The sequence below is a fragment of the Ranitomeya imitator genome, chromosome 3, assembly GCF_032444005.1.
Source record: "Ranitomeya imitator isolate aRanImi1 chromosome 3, aRanImi1.pri, whole genome shotgun sequence".
NCBI classification, from domain to species: Eukaryota; Metazoa; Chordata; class Amphibia; order Anura; family Dendrobatidae; genus Ranitomeya; species Ranitomeya imitator.
In genome coordinates this window covers 214,694,294-214,717,172 of record NC_091284.1, presented here as the reverse complement: position 1 = coordinate 214,717,172, position 22,879 = coordinate 214,694,294, and the positions used below count along the sequence as shown (strand labels likewise).

Sequence of the window (22,879 nt, the reverse complement as noted above, 5' to 3'; positions counted from 1 at the left end):
CTCTACATGGCGATCATTTTACTTGCTCTGTAGATTTACTAATTATCATCATCTTATTTATTATTAATTGTCGTCATCATATAAAATTGTTGTGTTTATTCTCTCTGGTAATAGCATTGGTTTCTTCGGAAAGCGCAGATGAGATCCGGAATCTGGCTGAGAAAGTATTTGCAACAGAAGTTCTGGATGTGGATACCAAGGAAGATATCTCTCCTTTTGATGTGGTAGATAATTGCCCCATTGCACATCATGAGTTGGCAGATCACATGGCCAAGCTGGATACAAAGGAGGCACAAGATAAAAGGTAATTTCACAGAACATTGTGCAATTTCCAATACAGCCACCAACCATTTGGATATGCCCATAGGGTAAATGATTGCATAAAGACTGGTTTCCTGGCTTAGTGGGCCACAAGAACTCTACACTTCTGTACATGCCCCTGGAAAACACCAAACTAGCAATGCAAAAAATATATTAATTGGAGATTTGCTTTATCTTTGGTTGATTGCCATTTCATCTTTTCATCTCCACTTTCCTCATCTCCTTTTTGCCTATGTGTCTCCACTGCAGGAGAAATAAAACATGATAAATCCTAATTCTACCCCAAATACCATTAAAATATACCATCATGAATGCTTTTGTCAATGACGTACTGTAAATTCAATACAAATTTCACCTTATTAATAGGAAGAAGCGTTTAGAGCGGCTTAAAGCAATTGTTGCCAATGTTCCCGATTCTGGACCAAAGCCTATTGCTGCGACAGTAACAGAAGAGTCAACCCCACTGTATAAAATTGTGCCGGATTTTCAGAGAGTCAAAATCACAGGAGACTTTGCATCTGGGGTAAGACAATCAATTGTATAGAATATGAATATAAAGATTATAGAGGACCATGTCATTTATGTCACAGTGTCATCATAACTCTCTTCTATAAAAGCTCATCTTCTCGATTCACCTCTACCTGCAATTTACACTATTAGACTGCCGTCACACTAGCAGTATTTGGTCAGTATTTTATGTCAGTATTTGTAAGCCAAAACCAGGAGTGGGTGATAAATGCAGAAGTGGTGCATATGTTTCTATTATACTTTTCCTCGAATTGTTCCACTCCTGGTTTTGGCTTACAATTACTGATGTAAAATACTGACCAAATACCGCTAGTGTGACGGCAGCCTAAGGGTGCAGTTAGACGGCCGTATAACACAGACGATGAATGAATTGCAATGCACGGACTGGCCGGCGGCTCTCCTGACTCAAGCGTGACAGCTGCATACAAATACATAAAGCTATCACTCTCAGGTCAGGAGAACCGCCGGCCAGTCCAAGCATTGCGATTCGATCATCGTCTTGTCTCCACTTATGCAAGTACACAAGTGCTTCTCTATGAAATCTGAGTAAGCTGAGTGCCATATCTTGGGCAGTCTGAAAGCTTTGAGATTTACAAGGAACAGTCCATGACATTTAATGTGGCTATTAAATTTGGACTGTTCCTTGGAAATCTCAAGGTTTGCTGACTGCCCAAGATAAAATTGTCAGTTTTTAGAGGTGATCCTGAAAATGAGTCAACAAATCCCTACTTTGCTCTGAGAGCTGCTGGCTGAGTTCTGCTCCCTCCATAGAGTTCGGTGCTAGACTGACAGTCTATGTACTGTTCAAAGCACAGACTGTAAAATCTCTGAACTCTGTGCTTTGAACAGCACAAGAAGTAAGAAGCTGGAGGTGACCTGGTCACATGTGACATCTCAGGAACAGAGCAGAATATTACCAGCAAGTCAATTATGGCGTTTCTTCATTTCTCATAGACTTTGAGGGTTATTCTCATCTTCATATTGCCATAAAAAATGTAAAAACATATATTTTTGTTAATTTCTTTTTGTTAAAATTATCTGCCATTTTTGAAATAGTAATATTTTTCTTTTATTTACAGCCGACAGAAATCGACCACCGCTGCTGTCTAGCTTGTAAGTCCTGTGCTGAAACTGGCCAGGATTAGGTACCAGCACCCTCCAGGGATCCGGACTAGTTTAAAAACAGTGCTTACAAGCTTGACAGAAAAAAACTTGTAAGTGATGTGCATGTTCTGCTGTCTGGTAGCGGTAGTTGACCTCCAAGTCTGTAAACCAAATTTTTTTTAACTAGATTTAAATTGCAAAATTGATTGAATTTAAGAGTTCTACTCAACAATACCCATTTATGAAGATGGGACTAACCCATTACACATGTTTTAATGATTTATGTTCCTGGGAAATCCCTTTAAACATTAGATCACACACATATTACTATTGGATATACTATACTAGTTTATCTTCTGCTTCTTCTAGTTAATATTTGTGTGTAAAAGCAAGTTAGTTATCAGTCAGGTAAATCTATGTTTGATTAGACTAGTGGAAAATCATTATTTGGAAGGTGAAAAGTTACACTCTAGTTATCGTAGAGGAATACATATAGAGTGGGTTATGGAACTTAATAGATAAATATCGTAATTCAAAAAAGCTTTGTTACGCTGGTTTCACACGTCTGAAATTTAAAGTCCAAATATGAACCATGATATCTAGATTAGCCACTTGATTCAAACTGAAAAGTCTTCGGGTCCTTTCATACTCCCTTCTGGCACCTATTCGCTCGTCCCGTCAGGGCCAACGTTTGAACTCCTCACAAAGCAGGATTCGGAGATGTGCGGTGACGGGGCCATAGACTATAATGGTGCATACAGTGTGAACGTGCACTCTGATGTGCATCATTTTGGGGCATGTACCCCTACTGGAGATGGACATACAGACGCTGTCCACGACATCTAAATGTTGGCCTCCAGAAGGCGTATACCAATGAAAATTATGCATGACAGATCTCATGTTCACTCTTTCAGCACCGTTATAGTCTATCGCCCTGTTGACACATACGCCTGAATCATGTTTTGCTGGATGTTCCGATGTAAGCCCCAATGAGACCAAAGAACTGGTGCCAGAACAGAGTGCGAAAACATCGTTATAGGTATATATAAGGCTATTGAGTTTCAGTCAGGAGAACCATGGCTAATCCAATTATCATGGTCCATACTTGGACTGTGAATACGTATATACAGCTCTGGCAAAAATTAAGAGACCACCACATCAAGACCCTGTCATGGGCAGCCCAATCTCCAGACCTGAACCCCATTGAAAACCTCTGGAATGTAATCAAGAGGATGATGGATAGTCACAAGCCATCAAACAAAGAACTGCTTAAATTTTTGCTCCAGAAGCAGTGTGAAAGACTGTTGGAAAGCATGCCAAGACACATGAAAGCTGTGATTAAAAATCATGGTTGTTCCACAAAATATTGATTTCTGAACTCTTCCTGAGTTAGAACATTACTATTGTTGTTTCTACGTGATTGTGAACTTGTTTTCTTTGCATTATTTGAGGTCTGAAAGCACTGGAGTTTTTTTGAATTTTGACTATTTCTCCTTTTCAGAAGAAAAACACAAAATGTATTGCTTGGAAATTCGGAGACATATTGTCAGACGTTTAACCCCTTAGTGACCGCCGATACGCCTTTTAACGGCGGCCGCTAAGGGTACTTAAACCACAGCGCCGTTAATTAACGGCGCTGTGGAAAAAGTCAATAGCGCCCCCCAGAGTCGGATTTTCTCCGGGGTCTCGGCTGCCGGGGGTAGCCGAGACCCCAGAGAACATGATTCGGGGGGTTTTTAACCCACCCCGCATTTGCGATCGCCGGTAATTAACCGTTTACCGGCGATCGCAAAAAAAAAACAAAAACGCGATCTCTTTTTAATTTCTGTGCGATCACATCGGAGGACAGAGAAAAGGGGTCCCAGGTGGCCCCCCCATACTCACCTAGCTCCCCCGGTGCTCCTCGTGTCTCCCGGTGGGCGCCGCCATCTTCAAAATGGCGGGCGCATGCGCAGTGCGCCCGCCGGCCGGCCCCGCGAGAATCTTTGGGGTCTCGGCTGCCGGGGGTAGCCGAGACCGCAAAGAGCATGATCGGGGTCGGTTTTACCGACCCCTGTTTTGCGATCGCCGGTAATTAACTGTTTACCGGCGACCGCAAAAAAAAAAAAAAAAGTAAAGTGTAATTCTCTGTCCTCTGATGTGATCGCACATCAGAGGACAGAGAAATAGGGGGATTCGGGGACCCTAGCATACTCACCTGTGTCCCTGGATCCTCTTGCTGCTCCTCCTGGCCGCCGGCAGAAGAGAATGGCGGGCGCATGCGCAGTGCGCCCGCCATCTGTCTCCATCTGCCGGCCGGCAGGAGAACAGCAGTTGGGGCTAAAATTAGGGTTAGGGGTAGGGTTAGGGGTAGGGTTAGGGGTAGGGTTAGGGTTAGGGGTAGGGGTAGGGGTAGGGATAGGGTTAGGGCTAGGGTTAGGGCTAGGGTTAGGGCTAGGGTTAGGGCTAGGGTTAGGGTTAGGGGTAGGGTTAGGGGTAGGGGTAGGGTTAGGGTTAGGGGTAGGGTTAGGGGTAGGGTTAGGGGTAGGGCTAGGGTTAGGGATAGGGCTAGGGTTAGGGCTAGGGTTAGGGCTAGGGTTGGGGCTAAATTTAGGGTTAGGGTTGGGGCTAAATTTAGGGTTAGGCTTTTTTCACACTTACGTCGGTACGGGGCCGTCGCAATGCGTCGGCTCGACATACCGACGCACGTTGTGAAAATTGTGCACAACGTGGGCAGCAGCTGTAGTTTTTCAACGCATCCGCTGCCCAATCTATGTCCTGGAGAGGAGGGGGCGGAGTTACGGCCACGCATGCGCGGTCAGAAATGGCGGATGCAACGTACAAAAAAAGTTTCATTGAACTTTTTTTGTGCCGACGGTCCGCCAAAACACAACTGATCCAGTGCACGACGGACGCGACGTGTGGCCATCCGTCACGATCCGTCGGCAATGCAAGTCTATGGGCAAAAAACGCATCCTGCGGGCACATTTGCAGGATCCGTTTCTTGTCCAAAACGACGGATTGCGATGGAATGCCAAACGACGCAAGTGTGAAAGTAGCCTTAGAGCTAGGGTTAGGGTTGGGGCTAAAGTTAGGGCTAGGGTTGGGGCTAAAGTTAGGGTTAGAGTTGGGATTAGGGTTAGGGTTTGGATTAGGGTTGGTATTAGGGTTAGGGTTGGCATTAGGGTTATGCTTGGGATTAGGGTTAGGTTTGGGATTAGGGTTAAGGTTAGGGTTGTGATTAGGGGTGTATTGGGATTAGGGTTAGGTTTGAGGTTAGGGTTGAGATTAGGATTAGGGGTGTGTTGGATTTAGGGTTTTGATTAGGGTTATGGTTAGGGTTGACATTAGGGTTGTTTTGGGGTAAGGGTTGTGATTATGGTTAGGGTTAGTGATTAGGATTATGGATCAGGTTGGGATTAGGGTTAAGGGTGTGTTGGGGTTAGGGTTGGAGCTAGAATTGGGGGGTTTCCACTGTTTAGGTACATCAGGGGGTCTCCAAACACGACAGCCAATTTTGCGCTCAAAAAGTCAAATGGTGCTCCCTCCCTTCTGAGCTCTGCCGTGCGCCCAAACAGTGGGTTACCCCCACATATAGGGCATCAGCGTACTCGGGATAAATTGGACAACAACTTCTGTGGTCCAATTTCTCTTGTTACCCTTGTGAAATTAAAAACTTGGGGGCTACAAAATCTGTTTTGTGGAAAAATATATATATGGTATATATTTTTTATGACTCTGCATTCTAAACTTCTGTGAAGCACTTGGGCATTCAAAGTTCTCACCACACATCTAGATAAGTTCCTTGGGGGGTCTAGTTTCCAAAATGGTGTCACTTGTGGGGGGTTACTACAGTTTAGGTACATCAGGGGCTCTGCAATCGCAACATAATGCCCACAGACCATTCTATCAAAGTCTGCATTCCAAAAAGGCGCTCCTTCCCTTCCGAGCTCTGCCGTGCGCCCAAACAGTAGTTTACCCCCACATATGGCGCATCAGCGTACTCGGGATAAATTGGACAACTACTATTGCAGTCCAATTTCTCCTGTTACCCTTGTGAAAATAAAAACTTGGGGGCTACAATATCTTTTTTGTGGAAAAATTTTTTTTTTTTATTTTCACGACTCTGCATTCTAAACTTCTGTGAAGCACTTGGGCATTCAAAGTTCTCACCACACATCTACATAAGTTCCTTGGGGGGTCTAGTTTCCAAAATGGGGTCACTTGTGGAGGGTTTCTACTGGTTAGGTACATCAGGGGCTCTGCAAACGCAACATAATACCCGCAGACCATTCTATCAAAGTCTGCATTCCAAAACGGCGCTCCTTCCTTCCGAGCTCTGCCGTGCGCCCAAACAGTGGTTTACCCCCACATATGGGGTACCAGCATAGTCAGGACAAATTGGACAACAACTTTTGGGGTCCAATTTCTCTTGTTACCCTTGTGAAAATAAAAACTTGTGGGCTAAAAAATCTTTTTTGTGGAAAAAAAAATATTTTTTATTTTCACGACTCTGCATTATAAACTTCTGTGAAGCACTTGGGCATTTAAGGTTCTAACCACACATCTAGATAAGTTCCATGGGGGGTCTAGTTTCCAAAATGGGGTCACTTGTGGGGGATTTCTACTGTTTAGGCACATCAGGGGCTCTCCAAACGCGACATGGCGTCCGATCTCAATTCCAGCCAATTCTACATTGAAAAAGTAAAACGGCACTCTTTCTCTTCCAAGCTCTGCGGTGCGTCGAAACAGTGGTTTACCCCCACATATTGGGTATCGACGTACTCAGGAGAAATTGCACAACAACTTTAGTGGTCTAATTTCTCCTGTTACCCTTGTGAAAATAAGAATTTGTGGGCGAAAAGATCATTTTTGTGTAAACAAAAACGATTTTTTATTTTCATGGCTCTACGTTATAAACTTCTGTGAAGCACATGGGGGTTCAAAGTGCTCGCCACACATCTAGATAAGTTCCTTAAGGGGTCTAGTTTCCAAAATGGTGTCACTTGTGGGGGGTTTCCACTGTTTAGGCACATCAGGGGCTCTCCAAACACGACATGGCATCCAATCTCAATTCCAGCCAATTCTACATTGAAAAAAGTAAAACGGCACTCCTTCTCTTCCAAGCTCTGCGGTGCGCCCTAACAGTGGTTTACCCCCACATATTGGGTATCAGCGTACTCAGGAGAAATTGCACAACAACTTTTGTGGTCTAATTTCTCCTGTTACCCTTGTGAAAATAAAAATTTGTGGGCAAAAAGATCATTTTTGTAGAAAAAATGCGATTTTTTTTTTTTTTTCACGGCTCTACATTATAAACTTCTGTGAAGCACATGGGGGTTCAAAGTGCTCACCACACATCTAGATAAGTTCCTTAAGGGGTCTAGTTTCCAAAATGGTGTCACTTGTGGGGAGTTTCCACTGTTTAGGCACATCAGGGGCTCTCTAAACGTGACATGGCGTCCGATCTCAATTCCAGCCAATTCTGCATTGAAAAAGTCAAACGGCGCTCCTTCACCTCCAAGCTCTGCGGTGCGCCCAAAAAGTGGTTTACCCCCACATATCGGGTATTGGCGTATTCAGGAGAAATTGCATAACAAAATTTATGGTTACATTTCTGTTTTTACACTTGTGAAAAAAAAAAATGGTTCTGAATTAAGATGTTTGCAAAAAAAAGTTAAATGTTCATTTTTTCCTTCCACATTGTTTCAGTTCCTGTGAAGCATGTAAAGGGTTAATAAACTTCTTGAATGTGGTTTTGAGAACCTTGAGGGGTGTAGTTTTTAGAATGGTGTCACACTTCATTATTTTCTATCATATAGACCCCTCAAAATGACTTCAAATGTGATGTGGTCCCTAAAAAAAAATGGTGTTGTAAAAATGAGAAATTGCTGGTCAACTTTTAACCCTTATAACTCCCTAACAAAAAAAAATTTTGTTTCCAAAATTGTGCTGATGTAAAGTAGACATGTGGGAAATGTTATTTATTAACTATTTTTCATGACATATCTCTCTGATTTAAGGGCATAAAAATACAAAGTTTGAAAATTGCAAAATTTTAAAAAATTTTCGCCATATTTCCGCTTTTTTCATAAATAATCGCAAGTAATATCGAAGAAACGTTACCACTAACATGAAGTACAATATGTCACGAAAAAACATTCTCAGAATCAGCGGGATCCGTTGAAGCGTTCCAGAGTTATAACCTCATAAAGTGACAGTGGTCAGAATTGCAAAAATTGGCCTGGTCATTAAGTACCAAATTGGCTCTGTCACTAAGGGGTTAAAGAATAAATGAACATTTTACTCAAAAATATATCTATAAATAGAAAAATCAGACAAACTGAACATTTTGCAGTGGTCTCTTAATTTTTGCCAGAGCTGTATAAGGCTGTTGAGTTTCAGTTAAGAGACTGATGGACAATCCAATTAATTACAGTATCATTGTCCATACTTGGACTGTGAATACCGGATGTGTGAAAGGAGCCTATTTGTGAGTTTTATTTCTCAAGTCGTTTATACCATTTCACCTAATGCATGAGTATATTACATGCTGGTTCCAATTATCAGTATGGGAGGGGTCTATCAGTTTCAACTTTAGAAAAGGAAAGAGATTTGTGCTGCTTATGGTTAGGCCACTAAGAAATATCTCTATTGATACTGTTTGGCTCACCTGGTGAGATGGATCATCTACGCCTCAGGTCCAGGTGGGCAAATTAAACCCAGGTGTTGATGCAGCAGGCAGGAAGGCATGTGGGTACCGAGGACTTGGCACACACATGAATCTCAGGAGCACATGAAATGTACCCAGCAGGGATGAAATGCAAACACTACCATAAAAAGCACAGACAGGGGGGCACACCAGACATAAGACTAGAGTCTACAACCCTGACATAGTGCAAAACAGAGGGCAGCAGACACAGGGGAAGGATACCCTGAAGGATACATTGTTTAAGACCAGCTCCAAACAAAATGCAAAATGCATGTACCAAGCAGTAACTGGTAACAGTCCTTTCAACCAACAGGCCAACCGAACCAAAGCTACAAGTTACAGTGTGGACATGTATTCCGAGTAACACGGTTGTAATCTTCCAGGATGACATACATTACATAACTGGTGACTTGAAGACTTGTATTACCATGACCAGACTGCTTGATGACAAGTCTGGGCAGCTCATTTTGATGATTTGGGATGATCTATTTCAGTTTGTGCCTCCTTCCTTCATAAATATGGCTGCTACATGGGTATTAGTTTACTGATGGATGACAGCTGTTGACCTGTATATTTATGATATTGCTATTTATTAAGCCTACTTGAAATAGACTATGTGGCTTCTAGAGTATTCAGCAATACCACCTGGATTGCACTCTGAGTATTATTAAATGGGGTTTCAGTGTCCATAAAACCATTAAAATAGGTAACGATGGATTAAAATACAATGTTGCTAAGATTTGGGGCCGTCATGAAAATCAGTAAATTAGCTGACAATTATCCATCCTCTTCACTAAAGGGAACTATTCAGAAAGTTCTATGCCCCAAACCATTTATATAACTGTGTAGCCATGTAAAAGGATAAACAAGTTGATCTCTTTATGACCCCAAATTGATGCTTCACAAGCAAGAAATTGTGTTTTGAAATTCTGTATATACAGTATGTGCCTTGGGGCATGATGATGACCTTACAGCTCCTTGGCCTCAAATTTGCACATCATTTCTCATAAACCATTTAAAAGTTGCATTACTTTTAAATGCTCATGGAGTTGCTGGTACTTTATAATCAGTCAAATCTTAATGGAAATAATCTCTACAAGAAAATCCTGGTAAGCATGTACTAATCCAAGCACATAATCTAAGCACATAACAGCTAAATGGAGCTGCAGTGTAAAGCATAAGGGACATTGTAGAGTCCTGTGATGTGACAGCAGAGAAATAGTGTACATGCATTAGCAGCAAGCAATATTCTGAACATCCTGTGAAAAAGAATCCTACAGACATAAATCACTTGTCCATGAAAGGGATCTAAGGAGGATGTCAAAATGGCCATGATGAGGGGTAGGGACAATTGACACCATGAAACCTAAGACACAAGGGGAGTAAGTTAACAAAAATAACTCTTATACATCTTATTGGCTGACTATACTTGTCATGGGGTTATCGCGACGGAGCGGACCAGAGGGGACCGCAGCGTCTGCTTGCTCCTACTATGGCGCTGAGAAGCAGCACTTCCCCGGCTTATTAAAAGTGTTTATTTCTTCTAGCAGAACAGGGGTTACACGGCCATGTTGGAAATCCCTATGCCCAGCTGTGCTCGGTTAGCCACTCCATTTCCCTATATAATCTGGGCTCTATTACTAATCCTTGTCAGAGTTAGCTTTGCTGCATGGCTAAAGGAGGGAGAGAAGTTGATATGAGAAGGAGAACCAGAGGAGTTATAAGCGACTGTTTGGTCTGTACGCTTGGTAATTACTTATCCTTCCCTATTTTGGTTTCTTCCCCTTCCTGCACACCCCGGTGGATTCCTCTCCTACATGTGAGTGTATATTTGGTGTGTGTGGAGTTTTCAGTTACCTCTTGTCTTTGTCGCCATTCTTGTCGGGTTGGTGTGCTGCGGTGCACAGTAGCACCCCTCTTCCCCGGATGGAAGAAGAGAACAGACGGAAGGCTAACTCAGGTGATAAAGCAAGGGTGGAGGCCCCAGCATCTTTGCCATCTGAAGTATCCCGGAGAACAGGATGAGCTACGGCACCCCCTAGTGTTAGGGCCAGAAAAGGAGCCCCTGATCCCTTGTCACCCACAGCTGTGTCGTGTCAATACTTGCGTAAAGAGCAGCAGTTTCTTCACCCTTTAGGGAAAGCCCCAAACACATTGTCCCTAAATGTAGATAGCATGAGCCTCTAAGCTTGGAGATTGGCTGCAGTGTGTTATGCACATTGTTGTGAAACCACTGTGCCATGGTCTGGGGAGAGACTGGAGGGGCATAACTAAGTGATCACCTGGTTCTTCACTGGAGCCCCTGATGGTGTGGTTAGACTTGAACCCAAGTGAACTCCAGGAGCTACTCCAGGACAGACCCCGGAGTCACTGAGTCCCAAAGGGACAGGAAAGCAGGACCTTCCAGGAACTGGTAATCAGAATACATGCGACTGGTAGACAGTTGTGGGATCAGGCACAAGCAGGACTAGTACAGGAACATGGGGAGGTCACAGGTACGGGATCACAGGTGCAGGCACACAGGAGCGGGTTCAATCGGATCAGGAACAGGACAAGGCACAGGCAGGATGGCACAGGTAAAGGTACAGTAGCATGGGCAAGTTCAGCTGTAGACAGAGCAGTCAGGATCAGGTTAGCAGGACAGCCAAGATCAGATACTAAGAGCAAAGGTACTGGGACTTTACAACTAGGTAACATGATATAGACTGATAACTAAAGTTGCTAAAGCACCTCCCAATAGGGAGGGTGCCTTAAATATCAGACGTCTCCCAACTATTGGCTGGTGACATTCTTAGTAGTGAGTGCGCTTGCCCTTTAAAAGCATACTCCGAGGAGACCTGTGTGCTGTCACAAGGTCCTGGGAGGAAAAAGGCGCCAAGGGAGCGTGGATAGGTAAGTTAACATGCTGGCGTCCCCGCGGGGGTTGGGAGGAAGGGGACACATGCAGTAGCAAAGGCATGGTGATATCACAGCGGTTGTGTGCACTGTTGTCATGATGTCACAACTGCAGAATGTAAACAAACACAGGTGCAGCGGCGGAGAGGCAGTGCTGGGCATGGGGAGGGTGAGTATCCTTGAGTGTTTTAAACATGTGCCAGCCTTTAGATTAAAAAAGTGTATTCCCAGACAAGTGGATAGCATTGGTTCCCTTTTGAAAACTTTTCAAGGACTATGAACTTTTAAGAGGCCCTATCACTTGCCGTAATTTTATAATTTTTTACCTGATGTAGATGTTGCTGTTATGTTATGAGCAAAGTAGTAATCATATTTTTATATACTAATGCAGTTATGATTTAAAACTAAAAGGCGTCTTCCCGGATTGTAATACTGATGGCTATCCAGAGGACAGGACATTTGTAAAAGACTATAAGGCCATGTTCACACGTTCATTATTTGGCCAGTATTTTACATCAGTATTAGTGATGAGTGAATATACTTGTTACTCGAGATTTCCCGAGCACGCTTGGGTGACCTCCGAGTATTTTTTTAGTGCTCGGAGATTTATTTTTCCTCACCTCAGCTGAATGATTTACATCTCTTAGCCAGCTTGATTACATGTGGGGATTCCCTAGCAACCAGGCAACCCCCACATGTACTTATGCTGGCTAACAGATGTAAATCATTCAGCTGCGGCGATGAAAACTAAATCTCCGAGCACTAAAAAATACTCGGAGATCACCCGAGCGTGCTCGGGAAATCTTGAGTAACGAGTATATTCGCTCATCACTAATCAGTAATTGTAGACCAAAACCAGCAGTGGGTGATAAATACAGAAGTGGTGACATGTTTCTATAATACTTTTCCTCTGACTGTTCCACTCCTAGTTTTGGCTTACAAGTACTGACCAAATACTGAACGTGTGAAAGTGGCCTTAGGGGGACTGTGAAGATCTGAGTTTGTGGGTTATAAAAATCACCTAGGCAGGTTAGTGATGCAACTATTTTTATCCCATACATCCATGGTTGTAGAACAAATCCATGTAGATGGCCAACATACAATGTCTACGAGTTCCCAATCTGAGATCGGTAGTTCCACTGGCCCCGTACCAGGCAATACACACTGTCTCCCACTTTTTGGTTGGCCCACAGCTTTTGGTATCTCCATCCAGTATAGTATGCAGTCACAGCCTATGTTCCTCCAGACGATGGATATCACGACAGTAGCTCACACCCCTCCAGCTACCAATCAATCTCCAAAACTCCATACATCATCCATCCATCCCAACTTCAATCCTCTTCCATCGAAGTCCCTCCAACAACTGCCTCATTCAACCCATGTGTATTTTTTCCCTCCTCCCTTAAAGGTTTTTCTTTAGCTCACAGAACAAAGCATATTCCATCACCTGGGGCTGATGCGAGACCCCCTGTGACGACGGTTCCCCTGGGTCTACTATCTCCATCCACACAATGGGCCTAGGCTGGTAGAACAGTGGACTGATAGGATGATTGCTTTACATGTACTCTTAGCAGTCTCCTGTCTGGCCTTAGGTATACATAAGATCTAGCCTGCTCCTCTTCCTCTGCTTACAGTCACTGAATGTAACATTAATTCCTGAGGATGAACTGATGAGCAAGCAAATCACTAATAAAACACAGCAAGAAAATATCTAGTAAAAAACAACAAAACCGGTGCTCTATGCTGAAAAAAGTCTCTATCTCTTAGAGCTGTGGACTCCGCTCTACGTCCATTTGTCCTATAGACAATGTGGCCATGTCCTCACAGGGTCTAATTTCCTGCCCCCTCATCAAGTACTGATTGAAGGAGCAGTGAATAGTGAATGGGAAAAAAATTGATAAAGGAAATAATATAACGTTTATTATTAGTGATTAGCGAGTATACTCATTGCTCGGGTGATCTTCGAGTATTTGTTAGTGTTCGCAGATTAAGTTTTCATCGCCGCAGCTGAATGATTTACAGCTATTAGCCAGGCTGAGTAAATGTGGGGGTTGCCTGGTTGCTAAGGAATCCCCACATGTACTCAGCCTGGCTAGTAGCTGTAAATCATTCAGCTGCGGCGATGAAAACTTAATCTCCGAACACTAACAAATACTCGGAGATCACCCGAGCATGCTCGGGAAAACCCAAGCAACGAGTATACTCGCTCATCACTATTTATTATAAGATATAGGTCTACAATTAAATAAAATTAATCAAATTATGACTTTAATGGATTAGCCAATATGCCAATATTTTTCAGTATAAAAAAGATAAGTAGAAATGTATTTTCTAGAAATATATTGAGAATTTCTAAAACCTGAAAAATGCCTTAGAATTAAGTGCATGGTTTTCTTTCAGAGGACAGAAATAATACAATTAAGATATTGATGTATCCACCATATATTTATTCCAGGTGTCTGTAGATGACTTTGAGCTAGCTGGAAAGGGTCTGTATCGTGCTCTGACCATACGAGAAAAGTACATGAAAGCATCCTACCAGCAATACCCAAGAACAGTATCCCAATATCTCCGAGACATTGAGGGTGCAACTTGGAAAGAGCAAGATGAAGTACACCCAGGTATGACAAGAAAGGTTTTGAGATGTTAAAGGGAACATGTCAGGTCTAATAATTTTGTTAACCAGCATGTATAAGGTTAATCTGCAGGTTTATAGCACTGAAAGTGCAGCACCCCAGAGAAAATGAACTTTATTTCTTCCGGGAGCTGCCGGCTTTCAGTCATGCAGGCTTCCCCGATGTGGCTACAGACACTGACAGTCAGTTCGGCAAGGATGTAAATAAGTGATGGGGCATTTTTATAGCCGCCGCTCTCACTGCTGTGAGCTGTGACTGTAATTGATCTGGGCACGCCTGCATGACTGAAAGCCGGCGGCTCCCAAGAAAAAAAAGGTAATTTTTTCTCAGGTGCTGCACTGCATCAGTGCCGCGGCCGCACTGAGTAATCCTATAGCGGCAAGTTAATAGCGACAGGTCACCTTTAAGATATTTCTTGGGAGCATAAACTCACATGAAAGAATTTGTAATCATCATCACAGATGGAGATTCTTTACTGTACAAGCAGTGAAATTATGGAACGTTCTGGCACATGATCTTGTAATTGTTGATTCACTAGGAAACATTTTTATTTCTTGAAAAATGGATCAACATGTTAGGCTATAGCTTGTAGGGTTCAGTGACTTTTCCGATAGAGTCAGGTTTTGCGAAACCCGACTTTGTCAAAAGTCGGGTCAGATGAAATCGGCCGATTATTGCGAAAAGTCGGGGATCGACCGAAACACGAAACCCAATGTAAGTCAATGGGGAATCAAAGTCGGCAGTGAGTGGAGGACAGGAAAACACCTACAGTGCCCATTTTAATGTAAAAAACATCAATTCTTGTTACTTAAGCTTGTCAATCTTAATTTACCTTATAATAATAGATAGTCATTGAAAATTGGGGGTCATTTGGCTAAAGTTGTGGGGGGGCAGGGCTGGTTCAAGTTTTTCATGGGCCCAGGAAACGCGGACTACGTCACGGCGGTGGAGCAGGGAGAGGTAAGTATTTCACCTTTGCAAGTGCTGTGATCCTGAGCAAGCAAAAGGGGCCCACTTGTTCGCATTGGCACTGGCACAGGGCCCCTCAAAGTATGGCGGTGTGTTTGATGACGGGGGTGCCTCCCACCGGCAGAGACACTTTTGTGTACTATGAGGGACCCTGTGCCAGTGATGTCGCCAACGAGTATGCCCCCCACCTGATGTAGGAACCTGCACTTTTATCTGCACCTTCCTCTTTGTCCCCGGGTAAGGTGGTATAGTATGCGGGAAGGGGAACCTGACTTTCAGCAGGGTCAGATTCTGGCTGTGTATAGTGCAAGGGGAATGTAGTGGTCTGGGTCAATGTACCAGCAGACTCATCTAGCAGTGGCTGGGCAATGGGCAGGATGAGGAGGAATCACCGATATAGGCCCAAATAATAAAGTAGGTTAAATGCAGTTCAAAATTGGTAACAGGAGTAAACAGGCGGCACTGCTTTGTTCAGTGGAGGAGAACAAGAAGCAGCAGCAGACACCATTAGTATGCCCAGCCAAACAAGTAGGCCAAATGCAGTTTAACATCCGAAACAGGATGAAAATTGAGGCTCAGCTTTGTTCAGTGGAGGAGAAATGCAAGGAGTGGCAGACAACATTAGTAGGCGTAACCAAACCAGTAGGTCAAATGCAGTGTAATATCCTAACCAGGATGAAAATTGAAGCTCAGCTTTGTTCAGTGGAGGAGAAAGGCAAGGAGCGGCAGACACCGTTAGTAGGTGTAACCAAACCAGTAGGCCAAATGCAGTGTAATATCAGACACCGGATGAAAATTGAGGCTCAGCTTTATTCAGTGGAGAACACCAAGCAGCAGCACACACCATTTGTAGCCCCACCAAAGAAGTAGGCCAAATGCAGTTTAATATCTGACACTGGATAAAAATTGAGGCTCAGCTTTGTTCAGTGGAGGACAACTGTAATGGGAGGCAGACACAGTTAGTAGGCCTAAATAATTAAGTAGGCAAAATGCAGTTCAAAATTGGTAAGTGGAGTACACAGGTGGCATAGCTTTGTTCAGCGGAGGACAACTGTAATAAGTGGCTCAGACAGACAGAGTAGGCCTAAAATAAAAAAAAAAGTGGCTAATTGCAGTTCAAAATTTGTAAGAGGAGTACACAGGCGGCACAGCTGGGTTCAGCGGTGGAGGAAAACTGTTGTGAGAGTCTGACAGTTACTAGGCCCAAATAAGTAAGTAGGCTAAATGCTGTTCTAAATTGGTAAGAGGAGTACACAGGCGGCATAGCTTGGTTCAGCGGAGGAGGACAACTGTAATAAGTGGCTCAGACAGACTGAGTAGTCCTAAAATAAAACAGTTGGCTGAATGCAGTTCCAAATTGATAACAGGAGTACACAGGTGGCATAGCTTGGTTCAGCAGAGGACAACTATAATAAGTGGCTCAGACAGACAGAGTAGGCCTAAAATATAAAAAGTAGGCTAATGTCAGTTCAAAATTTGTTTGAGTAGTACACAGGCGGCATAGCTTTGTTCAGCGGAGGACAGTTGTAATGTGTGGCGCAGACAGACAGACAGAGGCCTAAAATAAAAAAAGGTGGCTAAATGCAGTTTGAAACTGCTAGCAGGACTAACCAGGTGGCCTAGCTTGTTTCAGCGGGGGACAGTTGTAATGTGTGGCGCAGACAGACAGACAGAGGCCTAAAATAAAAAAAGGTGGATAAATGCAGTTCAAAACTGCTAGCAGGACTAACCAGGCGGCCTAGCTTGTTTCAGCGGGGGACAGTTGTAATGTGTGGCGCAGACAGACAGACAGACAGAGGCCTAAAATAAAAAAAAGGTGGCTAAATGCAGTTTGAAACTACTAGCAGGAATAACCAGGCGGCCTAGCTTGTTTCAGAGGGGGACAGTTGTAATGTGTTTTAGGCCTGATACGGGCCTGCCAGATGACAGCTTTTGCAATGTAGATGGCACGGTATGTGTAAAGAGCTCCATGGAGTAAAGTGCAGTGTTGCCTGCCGCATCCTTCAATTTTGTTTTGGGTGAAGGACACAAGGAAGCTACTTTTTCCGGACCAGGAGCAGCCACTGACGACTCGCTGCTTTTAGATTTCGAACCTTCTGAAGAGGAGGCGAAAGAGCTAAAGGCTGAGTCAGCGAGGAAAGCCAAAACTTGTTCCTGCTGCTCCGGCTTTAAAAGCTGTTTTCCAACTCCAAGATAAGGGAGCCTTCGAGGCCTTGAGTAGCCAGACGATGACGCTGGCTCAACACCTCGAGCCTTTGGTGCTATCTTGCTTTTCCCAGTACCACCAGATGCTCCACTACCACCACCACCATCAGTACCAGCTGGCAACGACCGCCCACGGCCTCTTCCACCAGACTTCCTCATTTTTTGGGGAAATGTTACCAAAATAAAAACCGTTATATGGTACTGTTAAACAAGGTAGAAGGTGTATATTAACTTTTGGAGAATTTATATCTCCCTTTTTTTGACGGGAAGACTGCAGCAAAAAACAGGCCCAGTGTATTACACTACACAATGTAAGTGGCAGAACGTGGCTGCCAGATATACGACAAACAGAACTGACGTATATAAACTTGTGGGCAATTTAAATCTCCCTTTTTTTTTGGGGGGGGGGGGGGGGGAGAATGCAGCAAAAAACAGGTCCAGTGTATTACACTACACAATGTCAGTGGCAGAACGTGGCTGCCAGATATACGACAAACAGAACTGACGTATAGAAATTTGTGGGCAATTTAAATCTCCCCTTTTTTTGGGGGGGGGGGAGAATGCAGCAAAAAAACAGGCCCTGTGTATTACACTACACAATGTAAGTGGCACAACATGGCTGGCAGATATATCAAAAAATACAAGGGCTGGTAGTACAATTTCAATCTCCCTACAATGATCAAAGGACAAGTATGGCAGCAATAAAAAGGACTGCTGCACACAAAAGAGTGGACAAAGAAACAAGATAACTGTGCAGAAAGAAGCAACAGAATTTTTGCTTTAAAAAAAGCAGTTGGTTTGCACAGCGGCATGCAAACAGCAATGCAGCTATCAGGGAGCCTTATAAGTCAGCCTAATAAGCTACAGAGCTGATGCACCAAAGAAAAAAACTCCGCTGTCCCTGCAAAGAAAAGGTGGTGTTGGACAGTGGAAATCGCTACAGCACAAGCAGTTTCGGGGTTAATCTTCCCTCCCTAACTATATCCCTTCTTCTGATGAAGCTGCAGCAACCTCTCCCTATGCTAAGATCGGTAGAAGTAAGATGGCGGTCGGCGTGCACGCCCCTTTACAGCCCCTGTGACGCCGCAGAAAGCAAGCCAATCACTGCCATGCCCTTCTCTAAGATGGTGGGGACCGAGACCTATGTCATCACGCTGCCCACACTCTGCGTGCTCCTTCATTGGCTGAGAAATGGCGCTTAAAACATCATAGGAAACCCGACTTTGGCACGCAGATCGCCGACCTCATGGCCGATCCCACAGTGGGATCGGGTCGGGTTTCACGAAACCCGACTTTGCCAAAAGTCAGCGATTTTTTAAATTGTCCGATCCGTTTCGCTCAACCCTAATAGCTTGTAGTTGATGGACTTATGTCTACCTACAATCTTAAAATCTATGAAACAAGTATATAAACATATAGGTTACATTGATCAAGTGTCATTTTCTCACCGTTACTTTGCGCTTAGGTTATTATAGAGGATTATGCTGCTCTATTATATGCACTTGGGTAATAAATCATGTCATTCGACTGCAGATTCAACTTTTTGACCTGAGCTGTATTTATTCATACTGCTTAAACAGCATTTCCTATAATTCCGTCTATTATTAGAATTGCCTCCTTAGCAAACATGACTGTCTTAAGTAAGCTGCAAGAAGTTCATATTTCCAGAAGCTTCTCTTTTAGCCTCAACGTAGTAAACTTGTAGTGGCCAAAAGTATGAAAAATGACACATATTGTGGTGTAGGGGGGCTGCGTGAGGACCCCATTCACTGACCATATGTCTTAATAAAGCATCTGTACTTCATTGACACTTAGGCCTGCCATCTACCTTCCAGAATGGAGAGTTGCTCTGTAAAAATTGTCAGATCCATCTGGACTTATGTATTATAGGCTATCCATTAAAAAGTATCAACCACTGAGGACTCTCAAATCTTAATATTTTTATATTTACTGTCTAAGGCCGTCTTCGCATATACATTTTTTCTGTTTGTATGCAGCCTCTTTTTTAAGGGTCGCAAATACGGGCACATGCACCCCTTTGTATTCAATGGTGGTGCGCCCATGTCAGGTTCTTATATGGACTGTCAGACATGTCAGTTTTTTTTGGCACATGCAAAATGTGTGCTGCACATGTTCATACTGATGACACACGGGTGACACGTACTGGCACCTGGGAACAAGCTGTACAGTTTGCACTGTTCCAAGACGCTGGCAGCTTGTTTTATGCTCGCTCTGAGATCAATGCCACCAGGCGACAATGATGGGAGTTGTATTCAGCAGCAGCTGTGTAACTCCTGTGCAAAATAAAAATGAAATAAAAAAACAGCACGGGAGTTTTCATAACCAGCAGAGGGAAAGCCCACGGCTGAAGGGAATCTGGGAAAGGGGCAAAACTCCATAAGATTCCCAGGCTATTAATAACAGCACACAGCTGTTTGCTTAGCCTTTACTGGTAAATTTACGGGGGGAACCCCAAAATAAAAATGCAAGTGCCGACTATTTGACTCACTACATTAATCTTTTCACGTTATATCTCCGTGGTTCGCACAAGGAGGGTGTAACAAATTGCTTATTTGATAATATCTAATATTTAAATATCTTCATATGTCTTTATCATTTTATGATATACTGCTTTGTTTTGGGGCGTTCCCTGTGGGTATCCCATCGTTTTCTCCTGTACCTGTGGTATCTGCCTTGTTTTTAATGATTACATGTTTTTGAATAAAGATATATATATATTTTACATGGCCTTGTGTGAAGTTTTGCTCTTTGGTTTCTAATCTTCACTTTGGACAGGTGAGGGATATGGTTGTTTATCATTTTTGTTTTTTACAGCTGACAAGAGATTCAATGGATTAGGGCGTAAGGTGAGTAAAACTGTGTTGTGTTTTTTTTAATTTTAAATGAATGTATAAAACAGGGTGTTTTGCTTTATTTAAAATAAAGGATTTTATTCTTGGGGTGTGTTTATTTCAATACTTACTATGGGGTTAGTAATTGGGGTAACTTATAGACGCCTCTACATTACTAACCCCTGGGCTTGATGTCACCTGACAATGCAAAGGTGATATCAACCCCAGCCCTATAACCCCACTTGCCACTGCCACTGGGCAAGTGGAAAGAGTGAGGCTATGTTAGGGCTAGCGGAACGCACCGAGTATTGGTAGGAAGCAACAAGGTGTGTTCGCAGCCCGGGGTCCACCATGCAGAGATATCTGCTGCAAAGTAATGGCGGATAAACTCTGAGCTCACACATGGTTTAAGCTTCACCCCATGTGAACTGAAAGCGATCTCTGTTGCCGCACAGAGTCACGCTGTACACAAAAACTATTGCCCTAACTAGGGTTGTGCTTGCAAGCAAGCCAATGGCTAATTGCCCCACTGACATTAACTGCCTGCCTGAGTGTACAGTCCCAGCGCTACAGTCTCACACCACATATATAAAGAGTGGTAAAGTATCCACTGGCATAAGCCAGGCCGTACGGCCATGCAAACTTTTTATAGTTGCAGCTCTTTCAGGACCTTTTTGGAGGAACAATAGGAGCTGCTACAGGGCCTGAGCGTGTGACCCCCGACCACCAATGAGAGGTCCTCCCATGGGCATGCTCAGTGTGTGCAAAGCAAGACTTAGTACCAGAAAAGCCTGCTCGCTGTTGACCAGAGCTGGCTACAAAGGGAGAGCCTGGAAAGGCAGCAGTAACCCTTCGCACAGTATCAGGCTGAGCCAGACGCTGGGACCGACGTCTCTGCTGAGCAGGTTCCACTGCGGCCGATGTAGAATGGGAGACCGCAGCAGACATGGTTCGAGATTCCCCCTGTGCAGTGGCGGGAACTTGACACCTAACAGGCTATGCGCCAGATTTGTGGCATCTTCTGGAAGCACCATTTCTGGGGTGGCTTAAATGGGTTTTCCACTACTTTCAATTAACCCCCCAATGTACCCCCCGGGGCCCTTAATGAATTGTGCCATTACCTTCTGTTGACGTTTTTGCCTGTGAGTGGCGCTATTTCGGCTGCTGAGTCCGGGTCACATGACCCCCAGATTGCAGCCGCCGCTCATTTCCGCCGACGTCACGTCAATTTCCAGACTCTAGAAATTGACGTGACGTCAGCAGCAGGCGTGACCAACCCCCACAGTAGGCAGTCACTCATCAAGAGTGACTGGGCTGTGGGCGGTGCTGGGGGGCTGGCTGCAGGGCTGTGCTGGGGGCGGGCGGGGCTGTGTGTGCTTACTGCTGCTGGGATCATGATGTGCGGGCGGGGCTGTGCTTCGGTCGCCGGGGGTCTGCCCGCCGGCGCCGGTGCTTTTGTGGACCGGCGCCGGTGTCTGCCCGCCGGCCGGCATGTGCGTGTGGTTGTGTGCCGGCGCTGTGCGTGTGTGTGTGTGCCGGCGCTGTGCGTGCGTGTGTGTGCCGGCGCTGTGTGTGTGTGTGCCGGCGCTGTGTGTGTGTGCAGGCATCGTCCGATGGGACTACAAGTCCCATCGGGCTCTGCCTGCTACACTGACAGTGAGTGACACATTAGCCAATGATGGGACAGTAGTAGTCGCATCATCCGGCTAATGTGTTGAATGTAAAAAAAAAAACATACACAGTACATACATACATACAGGGCCGGCGTCAGCACCCGGCGCACCCGGGCAAGTGCCGGGGCCCTGACAAGACAGGGGGCCCACTCACGCAGTCATACATCCATCTGGCCGCTTTAACCCTTTCTACCCTTTCAATTTGCCCTGCCTGGCACAAGCATCTTCTCAGTCAGTGCAGGGCCAGGCACATAGGGGTTAAGGACACAGCCAGCGTGACATTGTGGGCGGAGAGTTCTCCTGCTCTGCTCTCCTGGCTGTGTGCAGTGCTGAACTAATCAGGCACAGGCAGATTCCGGACTGGAGGAGCTGCTACCGGCACCTGAGTGAGTGCCATGCTATATTGCTGTATATTCTGACAGTCTGGGTGACCTGGGGGGGCGGCCATGGGCTGGGCGGCTGCAGCTGATATATATATATATATATATATATATATATATATATATATATATATATATATATATATATATATATATATACACACACTACAGCAGCCGCCCACCCCAGGCCCCCAGCACAGCCTGTATAGATACAGTGTATATAATATATATACAGGACAGGTGCTGGGGGCCTGGGCTGGGCGGCTGTTGTAGTATATACACCGCACAGTACCTCTCCCCTGTATATATACACTGCACAGTACCTCTCCCCTGTATATATACACTGCACAGTACCTCTCCCCTGTATATATACACCGCACAGTACCTCTCCCCTGTATATATACACTGCACAGTACCACTCCTCCTGTCCTGTATATATATATATATATATACACTGCACAGTACCACTCCTCCTGTATATATACACTGCACAGTACCACTCCTCCTGTCCTGTATATATATATATATATATACACTGTACAGTACCACTCCTCCTGTATATATACATTGCACAGTACCACTCCTCCTGTCCTATATATATACACTGCACAGTACCACTCCTCCT

General features: G+C 44.4%; 1 protein-coding gene across 1 annotated transcript in view; it reads left to right on the top strand.

Moving 5' to 3' along the window:
- Nucleotides 1-22,879, top strand: part of AMPD1 (adenosine monophosphate deaminase 1) — a 139,820-nt gene that overhangs the window by 18,899 nt on the left and 98,042 nt on the right. The window contains exons 2-4 of the mRNA XM_069756122.1: nt 115-304; nt 688-844; nt 13,995-14,160. Of these exons, the coding sequence (XP_069612223.1) occupies nt 115-304; nt 688-844; nt 13,995-14,160 (513 nt within the window). The remainder of the gene's footprint in view (nt 1-114; nt 305-687; nt 845-13,994; nt 14,161-22,879) is intronic.